The 26,958-nt window shown below is 45.3% G+C and overlaps 1 protein-coding gene across 2 annotated transcripts in view; it reads left to right on the top strand.

Moving 5' to 3' along the window:
* The window catches only part of WNT7B (Wnt family member 7B), a 731,872-nt gene that overhangs the window by 115,241 nt on the left and 589,673 nt on the right, over positions 1 to 26,958 (top strand). Inside the window, exon 1 of one of the 2 annotated variants that reach the window (XM_078673824.1) lies at positions 17,848 to 18,887. The exons of the other annotated variant lie outside the window; for it this stretch is intronic. Within the exon in view, the coding sequence (XP_078529950.1) occupies positions 18,766 to 18,887 (122 nt within the window). The 5' untranslated portion in view covers positions 17,848 to 18,765. Of the gene's footprint in view, positions 1 to 17,847; positions 18,888 to 26,958 lie in introns of those variants that run through there. 2 annotated transcript variants of the gene reach the window in all.

Raw genomic sequence — 26,958 nt, forward strand, 5'->3', positions numbered from 1 at the left:
GCCTCGAGTTACGCTCCCCCACCAAGAGCGCCGAATACTGCCCGAATTTGGACCAAACTCTGTTGTTTGCATAGCTCAAAAGGCAGTCGAGCAGCCTCCAAGGACTGGACCTTGGAATTGGTCCCCACAACCGGAAAAGTGGTGTGCGGGAATTCCGTGACATCAAACTTGCAGCGTAACAACAAACGGCACTAGAAACTCTGTACAACGGAACAGCGGACAACATTCACCAGCATACTTTGAGGGAGAGCTAACCTTGCGAGGACACCACTAGAGGGCAGAAACCCTCATTAACAACAAAAGTGCTGGTGCAGCTGTTTCACCTTAAACTGCCGGGACATCCTTCTCCTTTGAAAAAGATCAGAGAAATGACCGAAATGCATTAGGAATGTGATCTCTGCAAGTAGCAAATAAATGCTTTTAATCACAGAAGGCGAGCGACTCATTTCTCCTCTGACGAGGAACCTGCTTCATATATACATATATATATATATATAATGTTTTATTTTGTTAAAAAAAATTCATTGAAAAAACCTAAGCTTACAGAGACATTATAGTTACAGGATAGAATTTAAAAATCTTAGAAATTCACTGAAGAAACTATAACATGTGCTGTAAGGTAACTATAACTCGCGCCCTAGCCATGCATAATTTTCTCATTAATAATTTTAAGGCAAATGTTGCAGTGATATTATCAGTGATGCCATAGAAGATGTCATGAGTGATGCAGTATGTGGGGTAATTAGAAGTGCATGGTGAAGGCACAAATGGGTTTACACCAAATCTGTGAAAGGGTTCTTTCAAGTCCAAGAACTAGCTTTGTGCCGAATTTGTTGTAATTCCGTTCAGCAATTCGGGCTGTAGGTGTGTCTTAAATCCTGTGGGGAATTGTAAGGGGAAAATATTTTTAAGACCCCTTTTTTCTCAGTCCCCACTTGACAATCGACCACGAAACTTTCTGTTGTACTAGTTTTTAAAATTTTGTGAATATTTATCAACAGCGCCAAAGTTATTAGCAAAACAAACAACTCTTCTTCTAAAACTAGATCCTAACTTTAAGTTCCCACTGGTGACTATATATAATATAGCCTTTAAACAGTTCAACGATCTGTGCGCTCTCAGTGAAAAACCAAGCTCAGTACGATTCAGCGTTCACCTTCAGTTTATTCACAACGCGTTTCGCTTTGAAAAGAAGCTTGATCACGTGAATGTGCAAACCAATGCGGACAATAGTTATATATATATATATATATATATATATATATATATATATTCCCTTTCACCTGGTGAAACTGTGGAAGGAAGTCTGACGGAAATATATATAAAACATATTACGTGTTCACTGTTGTGTAGTTATAGTTAGGTTAGAATTTCCATAGAAAGAGCTTTTTTTCGTTTAACGAATATGTTTGACATATTTCACTGATCTTCACGAACCTTCCCCAAAAAATGTTCCTCCACCTGAGCTCTTTCCCTGTATGTTTTAAGGACATCCATAAAGTGGGGCCTGGGAAAAAGGCGGTGGAGGTAAAATGCTCTTTCCCCCATGCAGTTTCCACAGGGGAAATTAGACGATACACAAAAAAATGCTGAATAGAATTTCAGAAAGCAAGATCTTTACCCAGAAAGTGTGCTTTTTGTGATTTGGTAGTAATCTGTACATCCATTTTTGGTCAAATAAGATTAACAAAATAGCGATATCTGGATGGCTAGTACTGTGAAACTCCCACGGGACTTCAAAAAAGAAAGCGTTTTGATCGATAGCAAGGGTTTTGTTTTTCTCAGTCAGCTGGTTCTGTCTTGCAGGACCGAACCAGAATCTTATTGGCTGGCGGCAACATGAAACAAATACATGTGGTTGCTAATGCAGGGCATGTCATGCTAGTATGCCATTTACTACCATTGTTGAGAGATGAGAAGGGCAGCATAACACACTCTAAACTATGTGTGTATATCAAGAAAGAAAGCCCTTACATGCACTGAAATCACAGAACTGCAAAAATGCCTATATTAATTGATGTCACTATATTATATTTAAATACCTGATTGTGAAACTTCTGGAAATGTGTTTGGTATGAATGTGTCGGGTTTGAGCAAAGGCCATTTAATCGACCAATGAAAGAGTTGTTGAACGATATAAGTGGCAGGAGAGGAGCAAGGGCTGCTGAAATTAAAGGATATTGGTATTTGTTGAATTACATTCATGCGTTAGACTTAGGGCCTGATTTAGATTTTGGCGGACGGGTTACTCTGTCAGAACGGATGATGGATATCCTGTCCACCGAAATATAAATCCTATAGGATATTATGGGATTTATATTTCGCAGACAGGATATCCGTCACTGTTTTGATGGAGTAACCAGTCTACAGAAATCTAAATCAAGCCCTAATTTTGATCCGCTAATTGGATTGCTTTCTTCACAACCGTTTAACATGATTTCCAAACTGACAGACAATTGGCTAAACTCAGACCCCAGAGCAATAGAAGTAACAAAGGGATTACCATGGCCATGATGGAATTTGAGTATCAAAATATGTGTTACACTTTATGCGGGGACTCACTCTGTTTGAAAGTATATCTTTTTTGACAGATTTAAAAACTGAGGTTCAAAGAAATAAAGTAACCTGCCTAGAATCACACGATGCAGTCAAGTTGAGAGCCATGATCAGAATTTATTACCCTGGTCTCATGGGTCCAAAGTTGGCAACTTCTCATTAGACCACAACACATAGTGCAGTCACATGGTTTATTTGAGGTCTTGTAGGTGCACAATTATTCCTTGAGCCACTTTTCAGAAGGCGATAGTATCCATGGCGATACCGCCATGGAAAGGCTTGCATGGATTTACTTTGGGGGCCTGTTGCGGGCCCCTGGAGGGCTGGGGGGCTGCACTTGGGGGGTACCCATGGTGCCCCCCTACATTGAAATGCACAAGGTGGCAAGCACCGTGCAGTGCCTGCCACGTTGAGCATGGCAATTCATAACATGGCCTTTTAACATTGCGGAGGGTGCTGCAGCCAGCAGCACCCGCCCCAATGTTGAAAAGCCTGATGCGACCACTGCGGTGGTGGTCGCATCATGATTGGGGTGTCAGAACCGCCAACTGAATCACCCTCATAGAATGCAAAAATATCGACTCTCTATACCTAACACGTAAGTACAAAAATATTGAGAGAAAAAATATCGCTATCAAACACATAGTTGTACAAAATATCAATTTTCACATATATATATATATATATATACATATATATATATATATATATGTATAAGAAACTTATACATATTAAATATATATATTTTTAATTTATTTTAAAAAATGAATTAGATTTAATATACATTTTAATAAATATAACAAATAAACGTAATTAAAGAAGGGTAAACACACATACAAAATAAGAATATATATATTTACTTTAAAACAATTAATAACCATTTCACTTTAATATATATATATTATCTACTGGCGATAGCCAGTAGGTATATATAGTTAGGATTGTTTTCCATAGGGAAATCGCAACATTCTATTGGGAATAACTTTGGCGCCGGTTGAGGAATCTTCCTGAAATTTTCCTTAACTTTGCCTCGCGGCGCTCCGCTCCTTCCCTGAAAGTTTGGGGGGGATTCATCAAGCGGGGGCCGAGATAAAAAGGGGGGTCCCAAAACGTGTTTTCCCCATGTTAATTTCCATAGGGCGGTTGGACTCACTTTTAGCCCGAACGGCTGAATGGTTTTCCACCAAACTTGGCAAAATTGTAGGGACTGGTAGCCCGATGTGCCTTTGCTATGTCTCAAGATATGTGCTCCAGTGGTTTTTACGAAAATTAACTTTGAAAAAATATATATTGGGCTACATTGGGCTATATATATGTTAGAGCCCAAATGTAGCCCAATGTAGCCCAATGTAGCCCAAAGATGGCCACCAGAGACAAAAAAAAACAAATGTAGCCCAAATATCAGCCAGATGTAGCCCAACTATAGCCCAATGACAGAATGTCCCAGAGTGTTCTAAAGAACAACTAGAGCGCTAACAGTCTTACTTATGACAAAAGTATGGCACACCTGAAGTCATCTTGATTGGAATAAAGTGTTAACACTTAAAACATTTAATTTGCAAAAGAACAAAATGAGGGGGTTCATTTTGCCATAGAAATTATGATTAGTGCTGAAGAAAGAAAAATTAGGGCACATTTGGAGTGACTTCTCAAATCCTCTTATATTTCATTAAAAAAATTCTGATATGCAGTCTCCCAAGATGGCCACCAGAGACAAAAGAGCCCAAATGAATCCCAAATATAAGCCAGATGTAGCCCAACTATAGCCCAATGACAGAATGTCCCAGAGTGTTCTAAAGAACAACTAGAACGCTAACAGTCTTACTTATGACAAAAGTATGGCACACCTGAAGTCATCTTGATTGGAATAAAGTGGTAACACTTAATACATTTAATTTGAAAAGGAACAAAATGAGGGGTTTCATTTTGCCATAGAAATTTTATATATATATATATTCACTGAACAAACCATAGGTTACACACCAGTTAGAGTTAGGAATTAGCATTTAAAAAACCTTTGAAATTCACAGAAAAAACCATAGGTTTCACACCAGTTATAGTTAGTTGGAAATTTTACTCGCATAAAACCATTGAAATTCCCACGTTATAGTTAGTTGGACTCACTATAACTTGCACGTCTGCAATGCACTGCTGATGACGTCACATATTACATCACTCATGCATATATTTAAATATTTAAACATTACTCGCTAATATATGTATTCTCTAAGATACACTTAATAAGCCAGTTAACCAATCATTTTTTTTTTTTAAACACTGAAAAAACCATAGGTTTCAGGCCTTATATAGTTACGAATCAGCATTTAAAAAACCTTTGAAATTCACTGAAAAAACCATAGGTTTCAGGCCTTATATAGTTAGGAATTAGCATTTAAAAAAACCTTTGAAATTCACTGAAAAAACCATAGGTTTCAGGAGTTATATAGTTAGGAATTCGTTTTTAAAAAACCCTTGAAATTCACTCAAAAAACTATAAGTTTTAGTGGTGTTATAGTTAGCTGGACATTTTACTCATACAAAACCAATGAATTTGCTCCTATATAGTTAGTTGTACTAACTATATTTCGCGCACCCGCAATCCACTGCTGATGATGTCACATATTAGATCATTCATGACATGGTCAGTGACATCACTGATGACATCTCAAATGACATCACTGATGACATCACTGATGACATCATCCACGTGACAATCACATACACTTTTTCATACACTATTACAATTTTTCATCACTGTTTGTAAAATACAGAGTATCATATTTAAATCCATTGTCACAGCAATACAAGTATCTAAAAATCCACTCAGTGATTCATAGATGTATACACACATCTAATCACTTACCTATGGATTCACTCATACATGCTGTCAATGAACAATAGAACACTATCAAAAATACTTAAACATCTATATCGACATTAAACAACAGCACGCATCCTATTCACATATGAAGTCATCCTACTCACTTATGCAAACAATGGATCATACTTACATATTTACTTAGTAAAACACTTATACAAACACCACTTCTTCTAATCATTTAGATAGTAAGTCATACATAGGGGTCCATTAGGATGACGGGCGGACTTTGTCCGCCCGCCATCCTGTCGTAGTAGGGGACCGCCCGCCCTAAGGGCAGGGGTCCCGTGTGCAGCATTAGGATGCGCCCGCCACGGTGGCGGGCGCATCCTGCATTCATTCCATTGTGGCGGGCGGTGCATTCAGCACCGCCCGCCACAATGCCAGGAAGGCATGTCGTGCACTTCCATGCACAGCATGGCAGGCACCGCGTGGTGCCTGCCATGCTGTGCATGGAACTGCTGGGGGGTACCATAGGTACCCCCCATGTGCACCCCCCACCACCCCCGAGTCCTTGGGGGCCCGTAGGGTGCTTATGGGTGCTTGTGCTTGGGGGGCACAAGCAATCACCGCATGCCTTTCCGTGGCGGCATTGCCGCCACGGAAAAGCAGCTGCAGACAGGCATCCTAATATGGATGGCGGTGTCTGATAGACACCGCCACCATATGGTCCCATTACCGCCCCTGCGGCAAGGCGACCGGGGCGGAAAAGCGGCGGACGGTCTTTCCGTCCGCCGCGGCCAACCATGCCATGTTAATATGGCGGGGGGTGTTTTTAGTCAGGATGGCGGGCGGATTGCCCCCGCCAGGCCGGCGGTGGCTACCGCCAGCCTGGCGGGGGCAATCCGCCCGCCATCCTAATGGACCCCTTAGTGAATTATAAAATCATTATTACAAGTATACAGTTATCCATACAGTCACTCACACAATCATTGTGTCTTATGTATACTTATTTATATACAACTGACACATACACTGCCTTTTATTTTTCTAGTTTGTTGGACCTGTACCTTTGAGAAATATATTTGCTCATCACCACACCCATAAAGAGATTCCCTCACCCAAACTGTTAAAACATGTAGTTGTAACTTCATATATCTACTGAATCAACTATTCACACATCTTTGGACAGTCACACACCCCCCACCGAACCACACACACTTTCACACTCCCATACAAATACTCAGTTAACTAATCAATAACTAATATAGACTTTCACATAGCTAGTAACCAACTGTAGAATCAGTTTACACAACAACTGACAAAGTGATACAGATATTCACACAGTTTAGTCACTATCCACTATATGTAGTGAGACATTATAAATTGGTCAAGTAAACAGTCAATTACACTGCTACTAAATCCTCCATCCAAATATTTATTTATATATATCCACTCATTCTTCAATGTAAATTGCTATATATATAATGCATATTTAAATAACGAAGCAAACCACATTCACTGGATGATGTCATCAGTGATGTCATCAGTGATGTCATTTGAGATGTCATCAGTGATGTCACTGACCATGTCATGAATGATCTAATATGTGACATCATCAGCAGTGGATTGCGGGTGCGCGAAATATAGTTAGTACAACTAACTATATAGGAGCAATTTCATTGGTTTTGTATGAGTAAAATGTCCAGCTAACTATGACACCACTAAAACTTATAGTTTTTTGAGTGAATTTCAAAGGATCTTTAAAAACTAATTCCTAACTATATAACTCCTGAAACCTATGGTTTTTTCAGTGAATATATATATATATATATATATATGAAGGCTCCTCGTTCAAAAGAACGCATCACACTCACGGAGGTTGTCAGGTCAGTGCTTTATTCACAGCGGCATGCACAATGGCTTCAGGCACAGGAGAGAGTCTCTGATAAATTCAGAGACCAAAGTTCGTCTTGTTTGTCATCCGACGCGTTTCAAAGGTCTTTGCCTTCTTCCTCAGGGAAAAGACGAGCAGTGCTTCGAATGAAGCAAATCCATTTTATATGACACGCCTATTATCGAGCTGGGCTTTATGCCGCAATGTCTCATGGAAGTTGTAGTTCCGCAATTATTTGCAAGCGGTGTCTCCCGTTGTTGCCCTCAGCCGCTGTCTTCAGGCACTCACAGGGCACCTCCTCGCCAACCACGAGGCATCCTGTTGACCGGAGTAAGGTGCGGATTATTCACACATTCTTAACAGCCTGGATGGCTGTCGTTTCACGGCTCCGTGTCAGGGTGTCTCAATGGCGGTGCTCGGCGTGTGCAGTACTGCTGCTAGGCTCCAGGGTCCACCAAAGCGCCTATGCACTCTTTGGGGCGGGTGCAGTGAAACGGCGGTGGGTCCGTTAAAATATGAAGGCTCCTCGTTCAAAAGAACGCATCACACTCACGGAGGTTGTCAGGTCAGTGCTTTATTCACAGCGGCATGCACAATGGCTTCAGGCACAGGAGAGAGTCTCTGATGGATTCAGAGACCAAAGTTCGTCTTGTTTGTCATCCGACGCGTTTCAAAGGTCTTTGCCTTCTTCCTCAGGGAAAAGACGAGCAGTGCTTCGAATGAAGCAAATCCATTTTATATGACACGCCTATTATCGGGCTGGGCTTTATGCCGCAATGTCTCATGGAAGTTGTAGTTCCGCAATTATTTGCAAGCGGTGTCTCCCGTTGTTGCCCTCAGCCGCTGTCTTCAGGCACTCACAGGGCACCTCCTCGCCAACCACGAGGCATCCTGTTGACCGGAGTAAGGTGCGGATTATTCACACATTCTTAACAGCCTGGATGGCTGTCGTTTCACGGCTCCGTGTCAGGGTGTCTCAATGGCGGTGCTCGGCGTGTGCAGTACTGCTGCTAGGCTCCAGGGTCCACCCAAGCGCCTATGCACTCTTTGGGGCGGGTGCGGTGAAACGGCGGTGGGTCCGTTAAAATATGAAGGCTCCTCGTTCAAAAGAACGCATCACACTCACGGAGGTTGTCAGGGCAGTGCTTTATTCACAGCGGCATGCACAATGGCTTCAGGCACAGGAGAGAGTCTCTGATGGATTCAGAGACCAAAGTTCGTCTTGTTTGTCATCCGACGCGTTTCAAAGGTCTTTGCCTTCTTCCTCAGGGAAAAGACGAGGAGTGCTTCGAATGAAGCAAATCCATTTTATATGACATGCCTATAATCGGGCTGGGCTTTATGCCGCAATGTCTCATGGAAGTTGTAGTTCCGCAATTATTTGCAAGCGGTGTCTCCCATTGTTGCCCTCTGCCGCTGTCTTCAGGCACTCACAGGGCACCTCCTCGCCAACCACGAGGCATCCTGTTGACCGGAGTAAGGTGCGGATTATTCACACATTCTTAACAGCCTGGATGGCTGTCGTTTCACGGCTCCGTGTCAGGGTGTCTCAATGGCGGTGCTCGGCGTGTGCAGTACTGCTGCTAGGCTCCAGGGTCCACCAAAGCGCCTATGCACTCTTTGGGGCGGGTGCGGTGAAACGGCGGTGGGTCTGTTAAAATATGAAGGCTCCTCGTTCAAAAGAACGCATCACACTCACGGAGGTTGTCAGGTCAGTGCTTTATTCACAGCGGCATGCACAATGGCTTCAGGCACAGGAGAGAGTCTCTGATGGATTCAGAGACCAAAGTTCGTCTTGTTTGTCATCCGACGCGTTTCAAAGGTCTTTGCCTTCTTCCTCAGGGAAAAGACGAGCAGTGCTTCGAATGAAGCAAATCCATTTTATATGACACGCCTATTATCGGGCTGGGCTTTATGCCGCAATGTCTCATGGAAGTTGTAGTTCCGCAATTATTTGCAAGCGGTGTCTCCCGTTGTTGCCCTCAGCCGCTGTCTTCAGGCACTCACAGGGCACCTCCTCGCCAACCACGAGGCATCCTGTTGACCGGAGTAAGGTGCGGATTATTCACACATTCTTAACAGCCTGGATGGCTGTCGTTTCACGGCTCCGTGTCAGGGTGTCTCAATGGCGGTGCTCGGCGTGTGCAGTACTGCTGCTAGGCTCCAGGGTCCACCAAAGCGCCTATGCACTCTTTGGGGCGGGTGCGGTGAAACGGCGGTGGGTCCGTTAAAATATGAAGGCTCCTCGTTCAAAAGAACGCATCACACTCACGGAGGTTGTCAGGTCAGTGCTTTATTCACAGCGGCATGCACAATGGCTTCAGGCACAGGAGAGAGTCTCTGATGGATTCAGAGACCAAAGTTCGTCTTGTTTGTCATCCGACGCGTTTCAAAGGTCTTTGCCTTCTTCCTCAGGGAAAAGACGAGCAGTGCTTCGATATATATATATACCAATAACATAAAACCTAAGAAAAAAATTCTATTATAAATTAAACATTAAACTAGCGAAAGTGTTGGATAGCGGAGGAGTAAAAATTACTATTCCCACTCCAGTGAGTGCAACAGTAGGGAAAGTGTTGGATAGCAGAGGGGTAAAAATGACAATTCCCACTCCAAAGAGTGCAACAGTAGGGAAAGCTTTGGATAATGAAAGGATAACAATTACTATTCTTACTCCAGTAAGTGCAACAGTAGGCGAAGCATTGGTAAGCAGAGGAACAAAATGTACTATTTCCACTCCAGTCAGTGTAACAGTGGGGAAAGTGTTGGATAGCGGAGGATTAAAAAGTACTATTCCCACTCCAGTGAGTGAAACAGTAGGGAAAGTGTTGGATAGCGGAGGAATAAAATGTACTATTCCCACTCCAGTCAGTCCAATAGTAGGAAAAGTGTTGGATAGGAGAGGGGTAAAAATTACTATTCCCACTCCAGTGAGTGCAACAGTAAGGAAAGTGCTGGATAGTGGCAGGATAAAAATTACTATTCCCACTCTAATCAGTGCAAAAGTAGGGAAAGTGTTAGATTGCAGAGGGGTGACAATTAATATTCCCACTGCAGTCAGTTCAAAATTAAAAACAAACAAAATATTAACAACACAAAAATCACAAAAAATATATAAATATGTTACAAATTAAAATATAAATAAATGTAGTATTACATTTTTTACCTATTAGAATGTTAAATACATAAGACAAATACCTACCTACAAATATTATATTAAATAAAATAATTCTTTTTTTAAAACAAACCAATATTTTTTATTAGAAAATATTTAGAAACAAAAACATTAATTATTACATATATTTTGTTTTTTATTTCCTAATCTATAACACCACATAATTCGGAAACCACATCTACATGTTTTTTAAATGCACCTCCATAATTAATTACCAGAAATATTAATTAAAAAAACAATTAAAACTCATAAACATTAATTAACTTCCCGTACTTTACCCCTATAATCCCCACAACCCACACCTAAAATTAAACTGTAAAAAAATGAATCACACAACTAAAAATCTAATAGTATTTAACAACTAATTAAAAATTAAGTATAATCAATGTACTCACAACCCTTTACCCCTATAAAAGTAAAACCTATCCACAAAAAAGAAACAATTACCCTAATTAAGTATCATTTAATAATTAATATTAATGATCAACTAATTATTAATTAATTAAATATAAATTACGTCACACCCTTTACCCCTATAAACTCCACAGCCCACACCTAAAATTAAATACAAAATTTCCATAATTAATTTTCAACCAATTAATTATCAATAAACAACTAATTATTAAGTAATCAAAAATAAATTACTTTCCTACCCTTTACATGTATAAATCCCACAACCCACACCTAAAAAGATTACAGAATTACCATAATTATTTACCAATTAATTAATTAATATTAATTAACAAGCAATTAATAATTAATTAATAATTATTTACTTCCTACAATTAACACTATAAAATCTCAATTAAATAAATATCAGTAAATACAAAATAATCATTATTTATTATAATTAAATTACTTCCCCCCCTATTCTTCTATAAACATACAACACGCTACGGAACTAAAAAATGCAAAATTTCATTAAAATAAAATTGATAACTACTAAAAATGTAACACATTTATTAAAAAATTCAAACAATTCTTATACAAAAAATACATCACATACATTTAAATTATATACTAAAATACATAACACTAATTAAAAAATCGATATTTTAACCAACTATATTTTTGCAAACAATATGAATGACTTTTATTCTATTAAAAAATTACATTTCTGACCTTAAAATCGATATTCTTGACTAGGATATTATTGCTGTCGAAATTTCTGACTCACAATATGTAAAACTCGATATTTCTGTAGTTCGACATTTCCAACTCTATATTTTTTATGCACACCCCTGATTTCATTAGTTGTGTGTCCTTCATTTTTGTAGTGTTACGCTTACATTGGATGTTGCTCTGGTGCTCACGGCTCAGTATTTTTATTGTTTGACTTGTCATCCCCACATAGTGCGGCTCACAGTGGAAGGGTATCATATAGATGGAGTTGGTAGAGTTAAAGTTTGTGTGTTTCCTAATGATCCACACTTTTCCTGGGACAGGTTTAGGGCCTGATTCTGAGGCGTTTTGGAAAGCTTCCCAACCGAATGGGTTTGGGAATGGTTTCCGACTGAATGGGATCAGGAGAGTCCAACTGAACGAGTACGATGCATCTGGATGCTTCCAGATATAATTTGGTTGGACTCCCATTGACTTCAATGGGAGCCTTTGTTCCGAACGAATGCATAGGCTCCCATTGAAGGAAGGGCTGGCTGGGGAAAATCGGGCACCCTGTGGTGGGCACCCACTGGGGCCTGCCACACTGTGCATGGCTGTTAAGGGGGGACCCATGGGTACCCCACTGGCCCGATTGGGAAGGCTCTGGGTGCAGAGGGGCCACTACGGGCCCCCAAAGTCTGATTCCCACTGCGGATTCGAGTCGGACGGCACGATTCAGAAAGGCTGTCCAAATCCAGCATCATACTCAGTCGTTCTGAAGCACAATCAGTAGAGACGTACGATTCGGCTCTGTACGGCTCAGTCATTATAAATGCCGTCAGGTTGAGATATTCCTAACGTCTAACTTGCATCATACTTGGTCGGTCGGAAACCTTTCCGTGTCGGTTGGAAAGACACGTTCCTGATCCGATTTGGATAGAGCATATCCTGTTAGGAGGCCTTCCTAACCGTATCAGAATCAGGTCCTTAGTGTTTGTGCCGTGGAAGTTAATCACAAACATTGCAGTTGCCGCATGCATAGTGTCCCACTACATCTGGAAGGCCCTAGTTGAGGAGGACCATAGTCCATGCTTCTATACATCTTTTGAGGTGGGTGGACACCAAGATGTCTTTCATACTTCTTGCTCTTTTAAAAAAAAACAATAGTTTCTCCCATTTGAGCTTCCCTCTCTGTAGAATGTGCCAGTCTTTATTGATCACCTTCTTAACTTGGGTAAATATAGTGTTGAAGGTAGTGACACATATAAGAGGGATTGTAGTGCCTGTGTGAGTGTGGTTGTCTAATAGGGCTTCTGTGTTTTGATTTTGGGCTTATTTGCAGTTTGTCTTTATAATCCTGTCTGGATAGTCACGCGCCCATAATTTTTCTGTGAGGGATTTGGCTTGGAGATTGAAGTCAGTGGAGTTGCTACAGTTACTCCTTAGTCTTAAAAATTGACCGTAAGTTAAATTCTCCCTCAAAGTTCTGGGGATGAAAACTGTCAAATGTTAACATGTGTTCTTGTCTAGGTTTTTTATAATGTTTTTATCTGTCGTTTGCAATGTTCCGCGAAGATAGTCACATTAAAAATGTGATCGATTTGCTGTTCACGGTACACGTATGCATGAACTTGAGGTTGTTATCACAACTGTTAATCCAGTCCAGAAATGGCATTGTCAATGTACTTTCCCCCTCCCAAATTATCAGGATGTTGTCTATGTACCGCTTCCATAGCACTATGTTGCTTTTGTAAGGGTTACTGCCATGTAAGATGTACTTAGATTCAAAGTTAAACACATACTGTCCTGCTACACTCTGGGCAGTTATTTACTGTTCACAAAATGGCTGCTGCGAAATGTCACCAGAACCCCAAGATGGCAATATCGGACCATATTACACATGCTACATTTTCTTTTATGTTGGATGTTTATTTCGTGGTAGTTAGATTTAAAAAACTGAATTTCCAAAATGTAGTTAGCAATGGACACTCACTTCAATTAGAATAATTAGATGTATTGTTCATTGATACATTATTGATAAAACAATGGACAACAGTGAGTACCAGATGATTTATGTGATTCTGTGGCTGCAGTATTTTCCAAATAAGTGCGGATTTACTGCATTTGCAACATAATTGTCCACATAGTTTGCAAAATTTACAGATTTCACAAAAACGTATTTCTTGCATGCATCGATTAAAATAATTCTGCCAAAGAATGTGATGCATAATTTGCATTTTTCCTGCATGATTTAGAAAGACTTGGGGCATAATTTGGCCTTCCCTGCCACATAATCCTAGTAACCCTGATAATATTAACGTTTTGCAGACTGGCTTGGAGGCTGTCATTAAGATAATGAAATCCGTATTTTGCCGGCTGCCATGAAATAGCTCAATGTTTCTTGGTTTGCTGTAAAGTGTGGATTTTTATCCCACTGCATTTTTATGCACTAAAACTAGAAAAACATGTATTACATATATATTTCTGTACACTATCAATGCAGATGTGCAGAGTAAAATATGCTATTAATTACCATTATTGAGTGTAGGAAGGGCCCATGACTCACAGAGAGGAAGCCTTGAGTGTTTCATGATACCACTCCCCACACTCAGGAAAGGTAATAAATAGCATATTACATTCTGTATATACACTATACAGATGCTTACTTCAGCAGAAAGGGGTGGTGAATAGCTACAACATGGCTTTCCTTACTTTTTTTAAATGGCGTGAGATACTGTATGACTTTAAAATATGAAAACGACTTATATAAAGGAGAAATTGTTGGTCTAACTAGTTTTTTTTTACATTGGACTAGTCACTAGAGCGAACATATGGGCGCTCTGGTTGCCTAGGGGCAAATATGTTCCTGCCAACAAATTAATTTAGAAATTATATTTGGATTCAATATAAAGTACGACCAGCGGCGGGTGGTGTAAGGCTTGCTTGACAAGAGGGCTGCATAGACCGGGAGGTCGCACTGCACGCGCTGCTTACCGGGGTAGCACTGCTGGTTTAAACCGGTAGCTGAGTTTCTTGTGAACTCACACAAGTTCTGTAACAAAATGCCGCCGCTGCCGGCCCCGGAGCAGAGCGCAGATGTGGAGCGCAGATCAGAGTCAGGCTATTGTCTGCCCCGAGGAGGCGGATTACAGCAGGCGATGCCCAATGGCAGCCCTGGGTCCGGCACAGAGAGAGGGGCGCTCCCTGCCATCCGCATCTCTCCACAGCATCCTCATTCGTGCCCGAGCAGCCGCGGCGTTAGAGCTCCGACCACCGAGACATGACAGGCAGCAACCCCGCGCCAGGAGCAGCCCCGGCAGCACATGCAGCAGGAGCCGAAGCCAAAGGCAACAAGGAGCCTCTGCCCGGGGAGCTGGGACCGCGAGCTCCGGCATCATCCACTTCAAGCAGGGGATAGAAGGCAGCAGCAGCCTCCTGAAGCGGAGCCTGCGGGGACAGCGGCCAGCGCGGAGGCGGCGCCCATCAAAGGTGCCCCGGGAGGACAGCAGCGCCTAGAGAGCAGGTTTGACGGAACTTCAGCGCGAGCCTTGAAGGAACCCGGGCACCCCTCATCAAAGGAGCAATAAAGGAACTCCCTCTCTCCAGTCAAAGGGAGCGTCAGCACCCATCAAAGGAGCATCAAAGAAACTCTAACAATCCAATCAAAGGGAGCTTCAGCACCCATCAAAGGAGCATCAAAGAAACTCTAACACTCCAATCAAAGGGAGCATCAGCACCCATCAAAGGACCATCAAAAAGACTCTAACACTCCAATCAAAGGGAGCTTCAGCACCCATCAAAGGAGCATCAAAGAAACTCTAACACTCCAATCAAAGGGGGCTTCAGTACACCAAAGGAGCATTAAAGGAACTCTCTCTCACACACACATCAAACAGAGCTTCAGTTCATCAAACCAGCATTAAAGGAACTCACACACTCCAATCAAAGGGAGTTTCAGTCCATCAAAAGAGCATTACAGGAACTCCCTCTGCAATCAAAGGGAGCTTCAGCACTCATTGATCTAGGATTAAAGGGACTCCTCTCTCCAATCAAAGGGATCTTCATCACTCATTGAGCTAGGATTAAAGAAACCCACCCGTTGATGCGAGGGAACGTCAGCACCCATCATTGGAGGATTAAAGAAACTCACTCAAGGTCAAAGGGAACTTCTGTACCTGTCAAAAGAGCATTGAGGAACCCAGGAGCCCAGGCACCTATCAAACAAGGATTAAAAAACCTCTCACACTCCCATCAAAGGGAACTTTTAGCAGAATCCCATTTATTAATCTACGATTAAAGGATCACGCGCACTGATCAAAGGGAAGCTCAGCACCCATCGAACAAGGACTAACAGAACCTAGACACTCATCAGAGGGAATTTCAGCACCCATCAAGCTAGCATTGAAGAAACTCACACACCCCAGTGAGGCCTCATCAAACGAAGAATAAAGAACCCCAGGCTCACATCCAAGGGCCCTCCAGCACCATCAGATAGAGGCTGGGTGGACTCCGGTGTCCCTCAGAGGAGCACCGATAGGCTTACCGCATCCATCAAAAGAGGCCTAACAAACACTTAGCATGCATCGAATGCAACTAAAGGAAATTCAGCATCCAGCAACCTAGGATTAAAAGAACCCACACACACAGCAAAGGGGGTGGATGAACCCCAGAGACCCATTAAAGGGGGGCTAAAGAAACTCCAGCACTCATCAAACTGAATGGACTGCAGCATCCTTCAAATGGAGCTTACTGGGGCGCCTTTACCCATCAAAGAAGGCTGAAGGGAACTGTAGCAGCCATCGAAGTGGGACTAAAGGAACTCCAGCCGCCATCAAAGACGACTCAGTGCACATCAACAAAGGATTCACATGACTTCAACTTGCATCAAAGAGGATTCACAGGACGTCAGTCAAAGGAGGATCCACAGACTTCAGTGCCTATTAAAAGAGGATTCACAGGTCTTCACTGTGCATCAAGAAGGATTCACAGAACGTCAGCACACATCAAAGGAGGATTCACAGGCCACTGCGCGTCAAAGGAGGATTCACAGGCCACTACGCATCAAACGTGGGTTCTCAGGCCACTGCGCGTCAAAGGAGGATTCACAGGCCACTGCGCATCGAAGGAGGATTCACAGGCCACTGCGCATCAAAGGAGGATTCGCAGGCCACTGGGCATCAAAGGAGGATTCACAGGCAACTGCGCGTCAAAGGAGGATTCACAGGCCACTGCGCATCAAAGGAGGGTTCACAGGCCACTGCGCGTCAAAGGGGGATTTACAGGCCACTGTGCATCAAAGGAGGATTCACAGGCCACTGCGCATCAAAGGAGGATTCACAGGGTCGCAGGATCCATCAAACGATTCGCAATACTGGAGCACACAACTAAAAAGGATTACCAGGATGCCAGTGTATATCAAATGAGGATCCACACGACGTCAGTCTCCATCAAAGGAGGATTCACAATACTGTAGCACACATCTAAAAAGTATTAAAAGTACGTCAGTTGGTTCTAAGGAGGATTCACAGCCATCTGTGTCCATCAAGGGAGGATCACACGATTTCAGGTGGATTTCAGGTGGATTGACAATGCCTTGGCTCTCTTCAAAAGAGTAACATCAAGAGTTCAGCACTAATCACACTTGCGCTGGGTTTCAAGGAACTTCTGGATGAGGCCTGATAGAACTTCAACACCAGTGGAAGGGGGACTCAAAGGACTTCGCACTCATCCGAAGGTGATTGGCAGTGCCCTAGAGTGTAACCAGGGAAGGGTGGCCTTGGTTCGTCGTTCACACCAGTAGGGTTTGCAGTGCTTCAGCATTTACTGAGAAGGACTGATATAGCTGGGTATTTAAAGTTCTTGCTCTAGGCCAAAACCGACGGGAAAGCAGTCCTCAGCTAGGAGGGAATGAGGAATCCAAAACCCATCTAGGGTTGACTGAGGGATCACAGACTCAGAACAGAGTGAAGAATCCAGCGACCCGCTAAAAGAGATTGGGAGGTCCACCACCTACACTGAGGTGCTCGAGTATTGCAGCAAGCACCCACAGGTAGTTGACTAATCCCTCGCCTAGATAGAGGGAGGGTTTCAGCACCCAAAGAGAGGAGACGGAGGAATTCAGAAACCTGAGGGAAGGGTAGGGCAAGGGTGCAGGGCGAGGCAGCCGAAGGGTGAAGAGGGGGGTTGAGGTCTCTAACTAGAAGGACAGAGTTTCACCACCCAGACAAAGTGAGTGAAACCGCAAACAGCTTGTGAGAGAGGAGTTGAGCAGTCAGCAGCTAGCTAGAGGGAAGTGATACTTTCACCACCTGGACAGGGGGGTTGATGGTTCTGGTACCCACACCGGAGGGGGCTGAGAATTGTTATCAATCAACTAGAGGGTGATTGAGCATCCTGGCTCCTAGCTCGAGGTGCCAGGAGTTCACATCTCATACAGAGGGAGCAAAGACCCCACCATCCAGACAGTGGGTGTTAAGGAATCCATCATCATACCAGAGGTGTTTAAGGAATCTAGCATCCACCTTGAAGGGAGTAGGGAACCCAGCAGCCAGCTTGAGGTGGTTGGACAATCTAGCACCCAGCCAGAGGTATCTAGCATCCAGCCAGAGGAATCTAGCACTCAGAGGAATCTAGCACCCAGCCAGAGGAATCGAGAACCCAGCCAGAGGTTCATGAGGTGCCCAGCACTCAGCTTAAGGATCTGGAGGAATCCAGCACCCAGCTTTAGGATCTTGAGGAATCCAGCACCCAGCCAAGGGGTGCTTGAGGAATCCAGCATCCAGCTTAAGGATCTTGAGCAATCCATCACCTAGCCAAGGGAGTTTGTGGAATCCGCCAAGGGGGCTTGAGGAATCTAGCACTCAGCCACAGAGGGATTTGGAAAATGCAGCACCTAGCTAGAGGAAACCGAGAGATTCACGCCCCTGGGAGAGGGGGTTGAGGAATTCAGCACCTAACCACAGCGGACAGACCTAAGCCCTTCAGCGGACCGCAACTTTCAGAACCCACCTGGGGTAGATCCCAAGATTACAGCAGGGTCAAGTCAATGAGGATTGCCAGGAGACCTGTGCCACCCGCGGGTGAATGACAGCTCCCCACCCCCAGTCAAGAGCGGGTTGACACCGAGCGGACACTGATCTGGGGGTCGCCGGGAGCCCAGCGCTCCCACCCTCAGAGGGATATTGTTTTTTGCTGGCTGATGGAAGGGGCTCTTGACGGATGAGTCCAGACGGCAGCGTGTGCGCGCGGGAGGCAGCCATGATTCTCTTCTCCTCGCGCAGTGTGGTGCTGTCGGTCTACTACCCGCAGATCTTCCTCATCCTCACGAGCGGCAGCTACCTGTGAGTACCCCGCGGCACTTCTCTACTCTCTGCAGGGGCTGGGGTGAGACGCGCGTCATGGGGTGAGATGATGAAAGCCAGCGGGGCAGGCGTGGGGAGGAGGGTGGCACACGGGAGATGCATGGCGGTGCGAGATAGGGGCATGGCGGAGAGAGGTAGGGGCATGGCAGTGAGAGGTATGGGCATGGCAGTGAGAGGTAGGGGCATGGCGGTGCGAGATAGGGGCATGGCGGTGAGAGGTATGGGCATGGCAGTGAGAGGTAAGGGCATGGCAGTGAGAGGTATGGGCATGGCAGTGAGAGGTAGGGGCATGGCGGTGCGAGATAGGTGCATGGCGGTGAGAGGTATGGGCATGGCAGTGAGAGGTATGGGCATGGCAGTGAGAGGTATGGGCATGGCAGTGAGAGGTAAGGGCATGGCAGTGAGAGGTGGGGCATGGCAGTGAGAGGTAAGGGCATGGCAGTGAGAGGTGGGGCATGGCAGTGAGAGGTAAGGGCATGGCAGTGAGAGGTAAGGGCATGGCAGTGAGAGGTAGGGGCATGGCAGTGAGAGGTAAGGGCATGGCAGTGAGAGGTGGGGCATGGCAGTGAGAGGTAAGGGCATGGCAGTGAGAGGTAAGGGCATGGCAGTGAGAGGTGGGGCATGGCAGTGAGAGGTAAGGGCATGGCAGTGAGAGGTAAGGGCATGGCAGTGAGAGGTAGGGGCATGGCAGTGAGAGGTAGGGGCATTGCAGTGAGAGGTAGGGGCATGGCAGTGAGAGGTAAGGGCATGGCAGTTAGAGGTAAGGGCATGGCAGTTAGAGGTAGGGGCATGGCAGTGCGAGGTAAGGGCATGGCAGTGAGAGGTAAGGGCTTGGCAGTGAGATGTAAATGCATGGCACTGGGAGGTAGAGGCGTGGCAGTGAGAGGTAAGGGCATGGCAGTGAAAGGTAAGGGCATGGCAGTGAGAGGTAGGAGCATGGCAGTGGGAGGTAAGGACATGGCACTGGGAGGTAAAGGCATGGCAGTGAGAGGTAAGGGCATGGCAGTGAGAGGTAAGGGCATGGCAGTGAGAGGTAAGGGCATGGGAGTGAGAGGTAAGGGCATGGCAGTGAGAGGTAAGGGCATGGCAGTGAGAGGTAAGGGCATGGGAGTGAGAGGTAAGGGCATGGCAGTGAAAGGTAAGGGCATGGCAGTGAGAGGTAGGGGCATGGCACTGGGAGGCAGCGGCATGGCAGTGAAAGGTAAGGGCAAGGCAGGGAGAGGTAAGGGCATGCATTGGGAGGCAGAGGCATGGCAGTGAAAGGTAAGGGCATGGCAGGGAGAGATAAGGGCATGGCATTGGGAGGTAGAGTATTGTGATGCAGGTGCTGGCAGGGCTTGTGATTGAGCCAGGGCGGTTCTAGGCAACCCATTGATGGGCAGGAGGCGAGGGACAGGGACTGGGGCAAAGGAGTGATAGGCAGTGTCCTGGCGAGAAAGGGTGGGACACATAGGGCAGTGAGATATCAGGCAGTGACACGCAGGGTTGTGATGGGCAGGGGAAGGACGAGAAAGGAGTGATAATGTTCAGCAGAGCAATGACCAGCAGGGCAGTAGAGTGCCAATCAGACAGTGCAAGGCACCGAAGTGAGAAGCATGGCAGTGAAGAATAGGGGAGTGAAAGGGTTAGATTCAGGGGATGCACAGCAGGGCAGTTATGGAGAGGACAGTGAAAGGCAGGGGTGAGTGGGAGAGTGAATAAGGAGAGGGTCAGAGGAAGGGAGTGTGCATCATGGCTGGGTAGAACAGAGCAGTGATGGACGGGGCAGTGGAGTGAGAGGCCTGGCAATGACGGGTGGGGGAGTGCAGCAGGGCAGTGACGAACTGGGTAGTGGAGTGTGAGACAAGGCAGTGGTGGATATGGCCAGGAGAGGCTGTGATGGGTAGGGCAGTGAAGAAAAGGGAGTGCAAGGCATGGGTGTTGTCGTGGGGCAGTGAAGTGAAAGGCAAAGGCATGCCTTGAATCACTGAGACACACAAGAGTGGGAAGCAGAGAAGTGGGGGAAGCGAGGGGCAAGGGGGTGAATGGCGGAGGGGGACACGGGAGTGGAAGACGGGCAGTGAGAGGCAGTGGTGGTGTGAAGAGGAAGAGCGGACAGAGAAGACTGGAGAGCGATAACAGAAGGTGTACACCCGAATGCGGTGTGCCGGTGGAAAGTGCAGGGTGGTGTGACCGAGGGGGCATTGACACTGACGGCTGCGGGGGCAGAGAGTGGCAGGGGGTGAGAGGCAGAAGAGGAAGTGTGGCACCGCCATAAGTGGGAAACAGGTGGGACCGGAGCCGGACCTGGGAGGACAGGAGTAGGAAAGGCGGGGTGGGTGAAGCGGCGAGGGGCAGAGCTGGCAGAGGCTGGGTGTATGAAGCGGCGAGGGGCAGAGCTGGCAAAGGCTGGGTGGGTGAAGTGGAGAGGGGCACTGATTCCAGAGGCAGGGTGGGTAAATGAGAGGTGGGGCTGAGCTGGCAGGGCCAGGGTGGGTACATCGGAGGTGGGGCACAGCTGGCAAAGGCAGGGTGGATGAAGCAGCAGAGAGGCAGATTTGGCAGAGGCGGGTGGGGTGGGCGAAGCAGTGTGAGGTTGAGCTGGCAGAGGATGGGTAGGGAAATCGAAGTTGAGGCAGAAGGGGCAGGGTGGTGAAGCAGCGAGATGTAGAGGTGGCAGAGGCAGTGTGGGTGAAGCAGCAGACAGGTAGAGGTGGCAGAAGCAGGATGGGTGAAGCAGCGAGGGGCACAACTGGCAGAGGCAGGGTGGATGAAGCAGCAGAGAGGCAGATTTGCCAGAGGCGGGTGGGGTCTGCGAAGCAGTGTGAGATGGGGTGGCAGAGGGTGGGTGGGTGAAGTAATGAAACGCAGATTTGGGAGAGGCAGGCTGGGTGACTCAGCAGAGAGGTAGAGGTTGCATTGGCTGGGTGGGTGAAGCAGCGAGGGGTGCGGCTGGCAGAGGTGGGGTGGGTGAAGCAGCGAGAGGTAGAGGTGGCAGAGGCTGGGTGGGTGAAGTAGCGAGGGGCACAGCTGGCAGAGGCAGGGTGGCTAATCAGCAGAGAGGCACAGCTGGCAGAGGCTGGGTGGGTGAAGCAGCGAGAGGTAGAGGTGACAAAGGCTGGGTGGGTGAAGCAGCGAGAGGTAGAGGTGGCAGAGGCAGGGTTGGTGAAGCAGCGAGGGGCACAGCTGGCAGGGTGGGTGATCAGCAGAGAGGCACAGCTGGCAGAGGCTGGGTGGGTGAAGCAGCCAGGGGCACAGCTGGCAGAGGCTTGGTGGGTGAAACAGCTTGGGGCACGGCTGGCAGAGGCAGGGTGGGTGAAGAGCAGAGAAGCACAGCTGGCCGAGGCTGGGTTGGTGAAGTAGCCTGGGGCACATTTGGCAGAGGCAGTGTAGGTGAAGCACTGAGAGGTAAAGGTGGCAGAGGCTGGGTGGGTGAAGCAGCGAGAGTTAGAGGCGGCAGAGGCAGGGTTGGTGAAACAGCAAGGGGCACAGCTGGCAGAGGCCGAGTGATCAGCAGAGAGGCACAGCTGGCAGAGGGTGGATGGGTGAAGCAGCCGGGGGCACAGCTGGCAGAGTCTTGGTGGGTGAAACAGCTTGGAGCACGGCTGGCAGATGCAGGGTGGGTGATCAGCAGAGAGGCACAGCTGGTAGAGGCTGGGTGGGTGAAGTAGCCAGGGGCACATTTGGCAGAGGCAGCGTGGGTGAAACAGTGAGAGGCACAGCTGGCAGAGGCCGGGTGGGTGAAGCAGCGAGAGGTAGAGGTGGCAGAGGCTGGGTGGGTGAAGCAGCCAGGGGCACGGCTGGCAGAGGCCGGGTGAGTGAAGCCGCCAGGGGTGAAGCGGAGGTGAGGCAGAAGGGGCAGAGCATGAGCGGGAGATGCAGGGATGGGAGAAGGCTTGAGGTGTAGGACAGGGAAGACACGAGTAGAACAAACGGAGGTAGGACAGCGTGTAGTGTGGCTACAGGTGAAATGTCAAGATAGAGGAAGAGGAGCGAGGCAGGCGGGACACAGCTAGGTGGGGAAAGCGAGAGAGCCCAGGAGGGCAGGAATGAGAGCCGGGTGTCAAAGGGGCAGGGGTTTTCAAAATTATTGTTGGAGGCAGTGGTCAGAGAGATATGGAGGGCAGGACTCCCTGTTCCAGGGCTGGGAGAGCAGGTTCCCACTCCTGTTTCAAAGGTGAGACAGGAAGTGGAGGCGGGACTGCGTTCGGCTTCTAGAAAGTCGCCTTCTGAGAGAAGCGCAAGGTTATGGGAGAGCACCGCTCCCAGCTACAGCCTCTACCGTGTGATCTGAGGAACGCCTGACAGCAGCTAGATTTACAAAGCGCAGCTTCCACACCCTTTCCCCGACGGACATGGCGGTCGGGTGACCAAAGGGCCACAGGAGCGTCGCATGGCATGTGCACCAGGAGCATTCCTCGCCTTAGTCGTAAATCAGGCGCGAGGACCTCTCGCCTCTGCCCCCAGCCCCCCTCCCACCCCCCCCCCACCCTGCTCCCGGCAGACTGTATTTAGTGCACGGCTAGTCAAGCTACTGTACTGCTCGCTTGCTGTTTTTTTTAACTGCACATTTGTAAATTAATGTCATGAGCCACTTCCCCTCACATTTGTCTGTTATTTAGGATATTCCACGTTTTAGTGGAACCTGTTACAAATTAGCATGCTTTCAGAGACAAAGAGTGAGAAAATATGTGAGACCACCTGTCTCTCTTAATAATAGCTTATTTATACGGCGCTTTACACCACAGTTCTGCTGTTTCTAAGCACGTTTAAATAACAAAGGTTACTATTACCCACTCATGGTACTCTATGCACCGACCTTCAGGAGAATGGAAGGTTGAGTTAGCCGAGCTAGGATTAAAAATCATATGATCTGCTGATCACCAGGTTGCTCCAGTGCCAGTGTTCAATTTATGGACCTCTCTCTTTCTTTCTCTATCTCCCTTTCACTCTCTCTCTCGAAAGCATTGCGAGTAACTGTGTAATACGCCCAATAGTGCAACTGAGGTGATGTAATCGTTATATATTGTTCATATTATATGTTTGTTTGGGAGTAGTTATCTTGAAAAATCGGTTTACTACAAAATGATGCTAACAACTGACTGATTGGAATTAGAATATTTAGTCTTTGTTTACCTTTTATAAATACGTTGTTGACAAAACAATGGACAATGGTGAGGGCCAATAAATTAACACAATCTGTGGCTATATATTTTACTGCATAAGTATGAATCTATTATATTTGTAACATAACTTAACACATTATTAGTACATTTCACAAAAAAAACGTTGTTTATAGCTCAAATGGATGATAATAATGTTGTCAGGGAATGTGGGGCATACTTTGCATTTTTGCTTAATATTTTAGATAACCATGCCACATAATTTAGTCCACTATACCGCACAGTCCTTTAGCCCTGACAATAGGTAAGGTTTGCAGAGTCGTTTGCGGCTGTCATTATGATGATAAAACCCGTATTTTCAGAGATAACCAGGAACTATTTCAATATTTCATGGTTTCCTGTGAAATACGTGTTATTATACCACTGCATTTGTGCAATAAATGCACCAAAGCATGTAACATGTACGCGTCTGTGCATGCGTCATTTCAATCAATCAATCAATCAGTGTTAGTTAAGCACGACTACTCACCCGTGAGGGTCTTATTTGCCCCCTTGAAAGCATTTAATGGCTGGGAGCCATATTTGACTATAGGATAAGGAAGCTGGCAAAGGGCTTTGCTATTAGGGTTGGAACAGGTTCTATGAGTCACCACCTATGCTTTCCACGGGGTCAATTTAGCACTTCGACTGTTTGAAATGTGAGAGTAAATACATTTAGGAAAAACAATTACTTTTGGACCGAAACAATCAGCACGATAACACAGGATAACAAACAATATAGAAATAGCACATATGGTACTTGATAAACAGCCAATGTTATGTTTAACGATAAAAGAGCAAGTTTCAGAATTTATTTGGATTGTTTTTATAATTTTTTTAGTATAAAGATTCTGATAACTATATTTCTAAATCTTAATTACAATTCAAAATGACTTGGAGAGTTCATTTAATCAAAATACACATTTACAGTATATAAACAACAGTCAATGATGTCATGGCTATACAATTTAATAGATCCACTTCTACTGTTTGCACATGTCCGTGCGATGGTATTTCTGATTAAACTCTTCACACTTTATTTTCTTCTGTAATTATGATGACTTTTTACCCAAAAAAGTCATCGCACATTTCCAGGAAATATAAATTCACATAGTGCAGAATGGCTCTTGGTTTTTACAAATGTTAAGCAACAAGGATGTGTGCTACAGAATAGGATGTTTTTTTAATCAGCTGTTTACTGTCGCAGTTGTATGATGTGTTAATTACTTTGAACTATTTTGCATTTATCTTGAGCCTTTATGATTGTCATCTGACACTCAGATAAAGATTGATTGATGATGATGAACACAGTAGGATCAACTGACAAACTATTTGGTCTGCTTAAGAGCTCCAGTGATCCTCATTTGGAGGGCCTGATTCTTTATTTCACCCCTATGTTATGTCTTGATGTGACAAACCTTTTTTCTGAGCCTCAAAAATAGCCATCGACTCTACTCCACTTTAACAAGAGCCTACTTACGTCTAGTTTTGGAAAGTTCTTGTACTTGCCATCTATAGTTATGCCTTTGTCTTGAAACAGTGGGGGCAAACTCTTTCAAAACTGAACATTACTCACTCTCTTGAAATTATGGACGGACTATTGTAGAAAGTACTAGTATTTATTTAATTTCCGGCTGCATACTCGTCAAAAACAACGTAGGACGGCAGCAGTTTAGCCTTCATGAGCCCACCTAACATAGTTAAATTTTAAGAAACGTGGTAATTACATTCAAAATGTCAAGGGTCTGAGCTACAGTAGTATTTTTATGTAAGATGGTCGGTATCCCAGTGGGAAATTTTGACTGGCCATTGTTGAAGAGGAATAACTCAGACTGACTCGTCACCTTGTTACATACCACCTGACACCACCGTGCGCAGAGAATTAGAAAATTACACGGGTGGATAAAGTTAGATACCTGTGGTTTGACAGAAAGTACATATAACCCCCACAAAACACCACACAACTATTCATCTTAAATTATACACCCAAGGAAGGTTATGATAAATGGAGTGGTTATTTTGACATCATAAACACGAATGTGATAGAATTCCATCATAAATGATAACCGATTAATGAGTAACTGGTGGCACTTTGCAAATTGATCAGTTCCTGATGGAACTTCATTGGCTCTCCTGGGTGGCCCGCACCCGCTCCAAAACCGACTGCATCATTTCCAAAGCCATCCGGACCACCACCTGTATTTATCTTGTAGACAGGCTCACAGTCTCTGGTGGTTCTCAGCACACACAGGGCCAGAATGCAATAGGCTGCAGATTAAGAACAACAGGCCTTTTTCATCTATGCATCTGGGATCTGGAATAATATCCCTGTGTGCCTCGGGACCTCCCCAACGCTGCTCCAGTGCAGGAAATAATTTAATACTCACTGCTTTGAAGAACACTACATCACAATGCAGTAACCACCCACAACCCAGCTACCTCTACTCTCACTTGTTGACTTTATGCTTCATGTTGAAGCTATAGAGCGCTCTGCTGCCTTTTGGCTAGGTTTGCTAGGTTCACTCTCTATAAATACAATATCCATACATATATAAATGTATATATACATTCATAAATTTTAAAGTACTTTCTGCTTTATTCTGTGAGATGCTTGTCTGTAGGTTGTGCAGCATTTGTCTCAGTTCATTTTGACACATCTTTCTCAATCAGTCATTGTCACCATTCTCAGGTCTTTTCCATGATTGGACAAAATTTGTCTAGGTGGACAACATTTGTCTAGGTGGGCAGCACACAGCAATGTCAGAATGAAGACAAAAAAACTGTTGTGAACTTTAGATTTTGCCAACTTCTCACAGACTACCAAAGTGTTGGGATGCCATACTAATTGTTAAGTGCCTTAGAAAGGGACACTCCAACTATCTCCGTTTTTGCCTGTGGTATGGGAAACT

This window comes from Lissotriton helveticus, chromosome 1_1 (genome assembly GCF_964261635.1).
Source record: "Lissotriton helveticus chromosome 1_1, aLisHel1.1, whole genome shotgun sequence".
NCBI classification, from domain to species: Eukaryota; Metazoa; Chordata; class Amphibia; order Caudata; family Salamandridae; genus Lissotriton; species Lissotriton helveticus.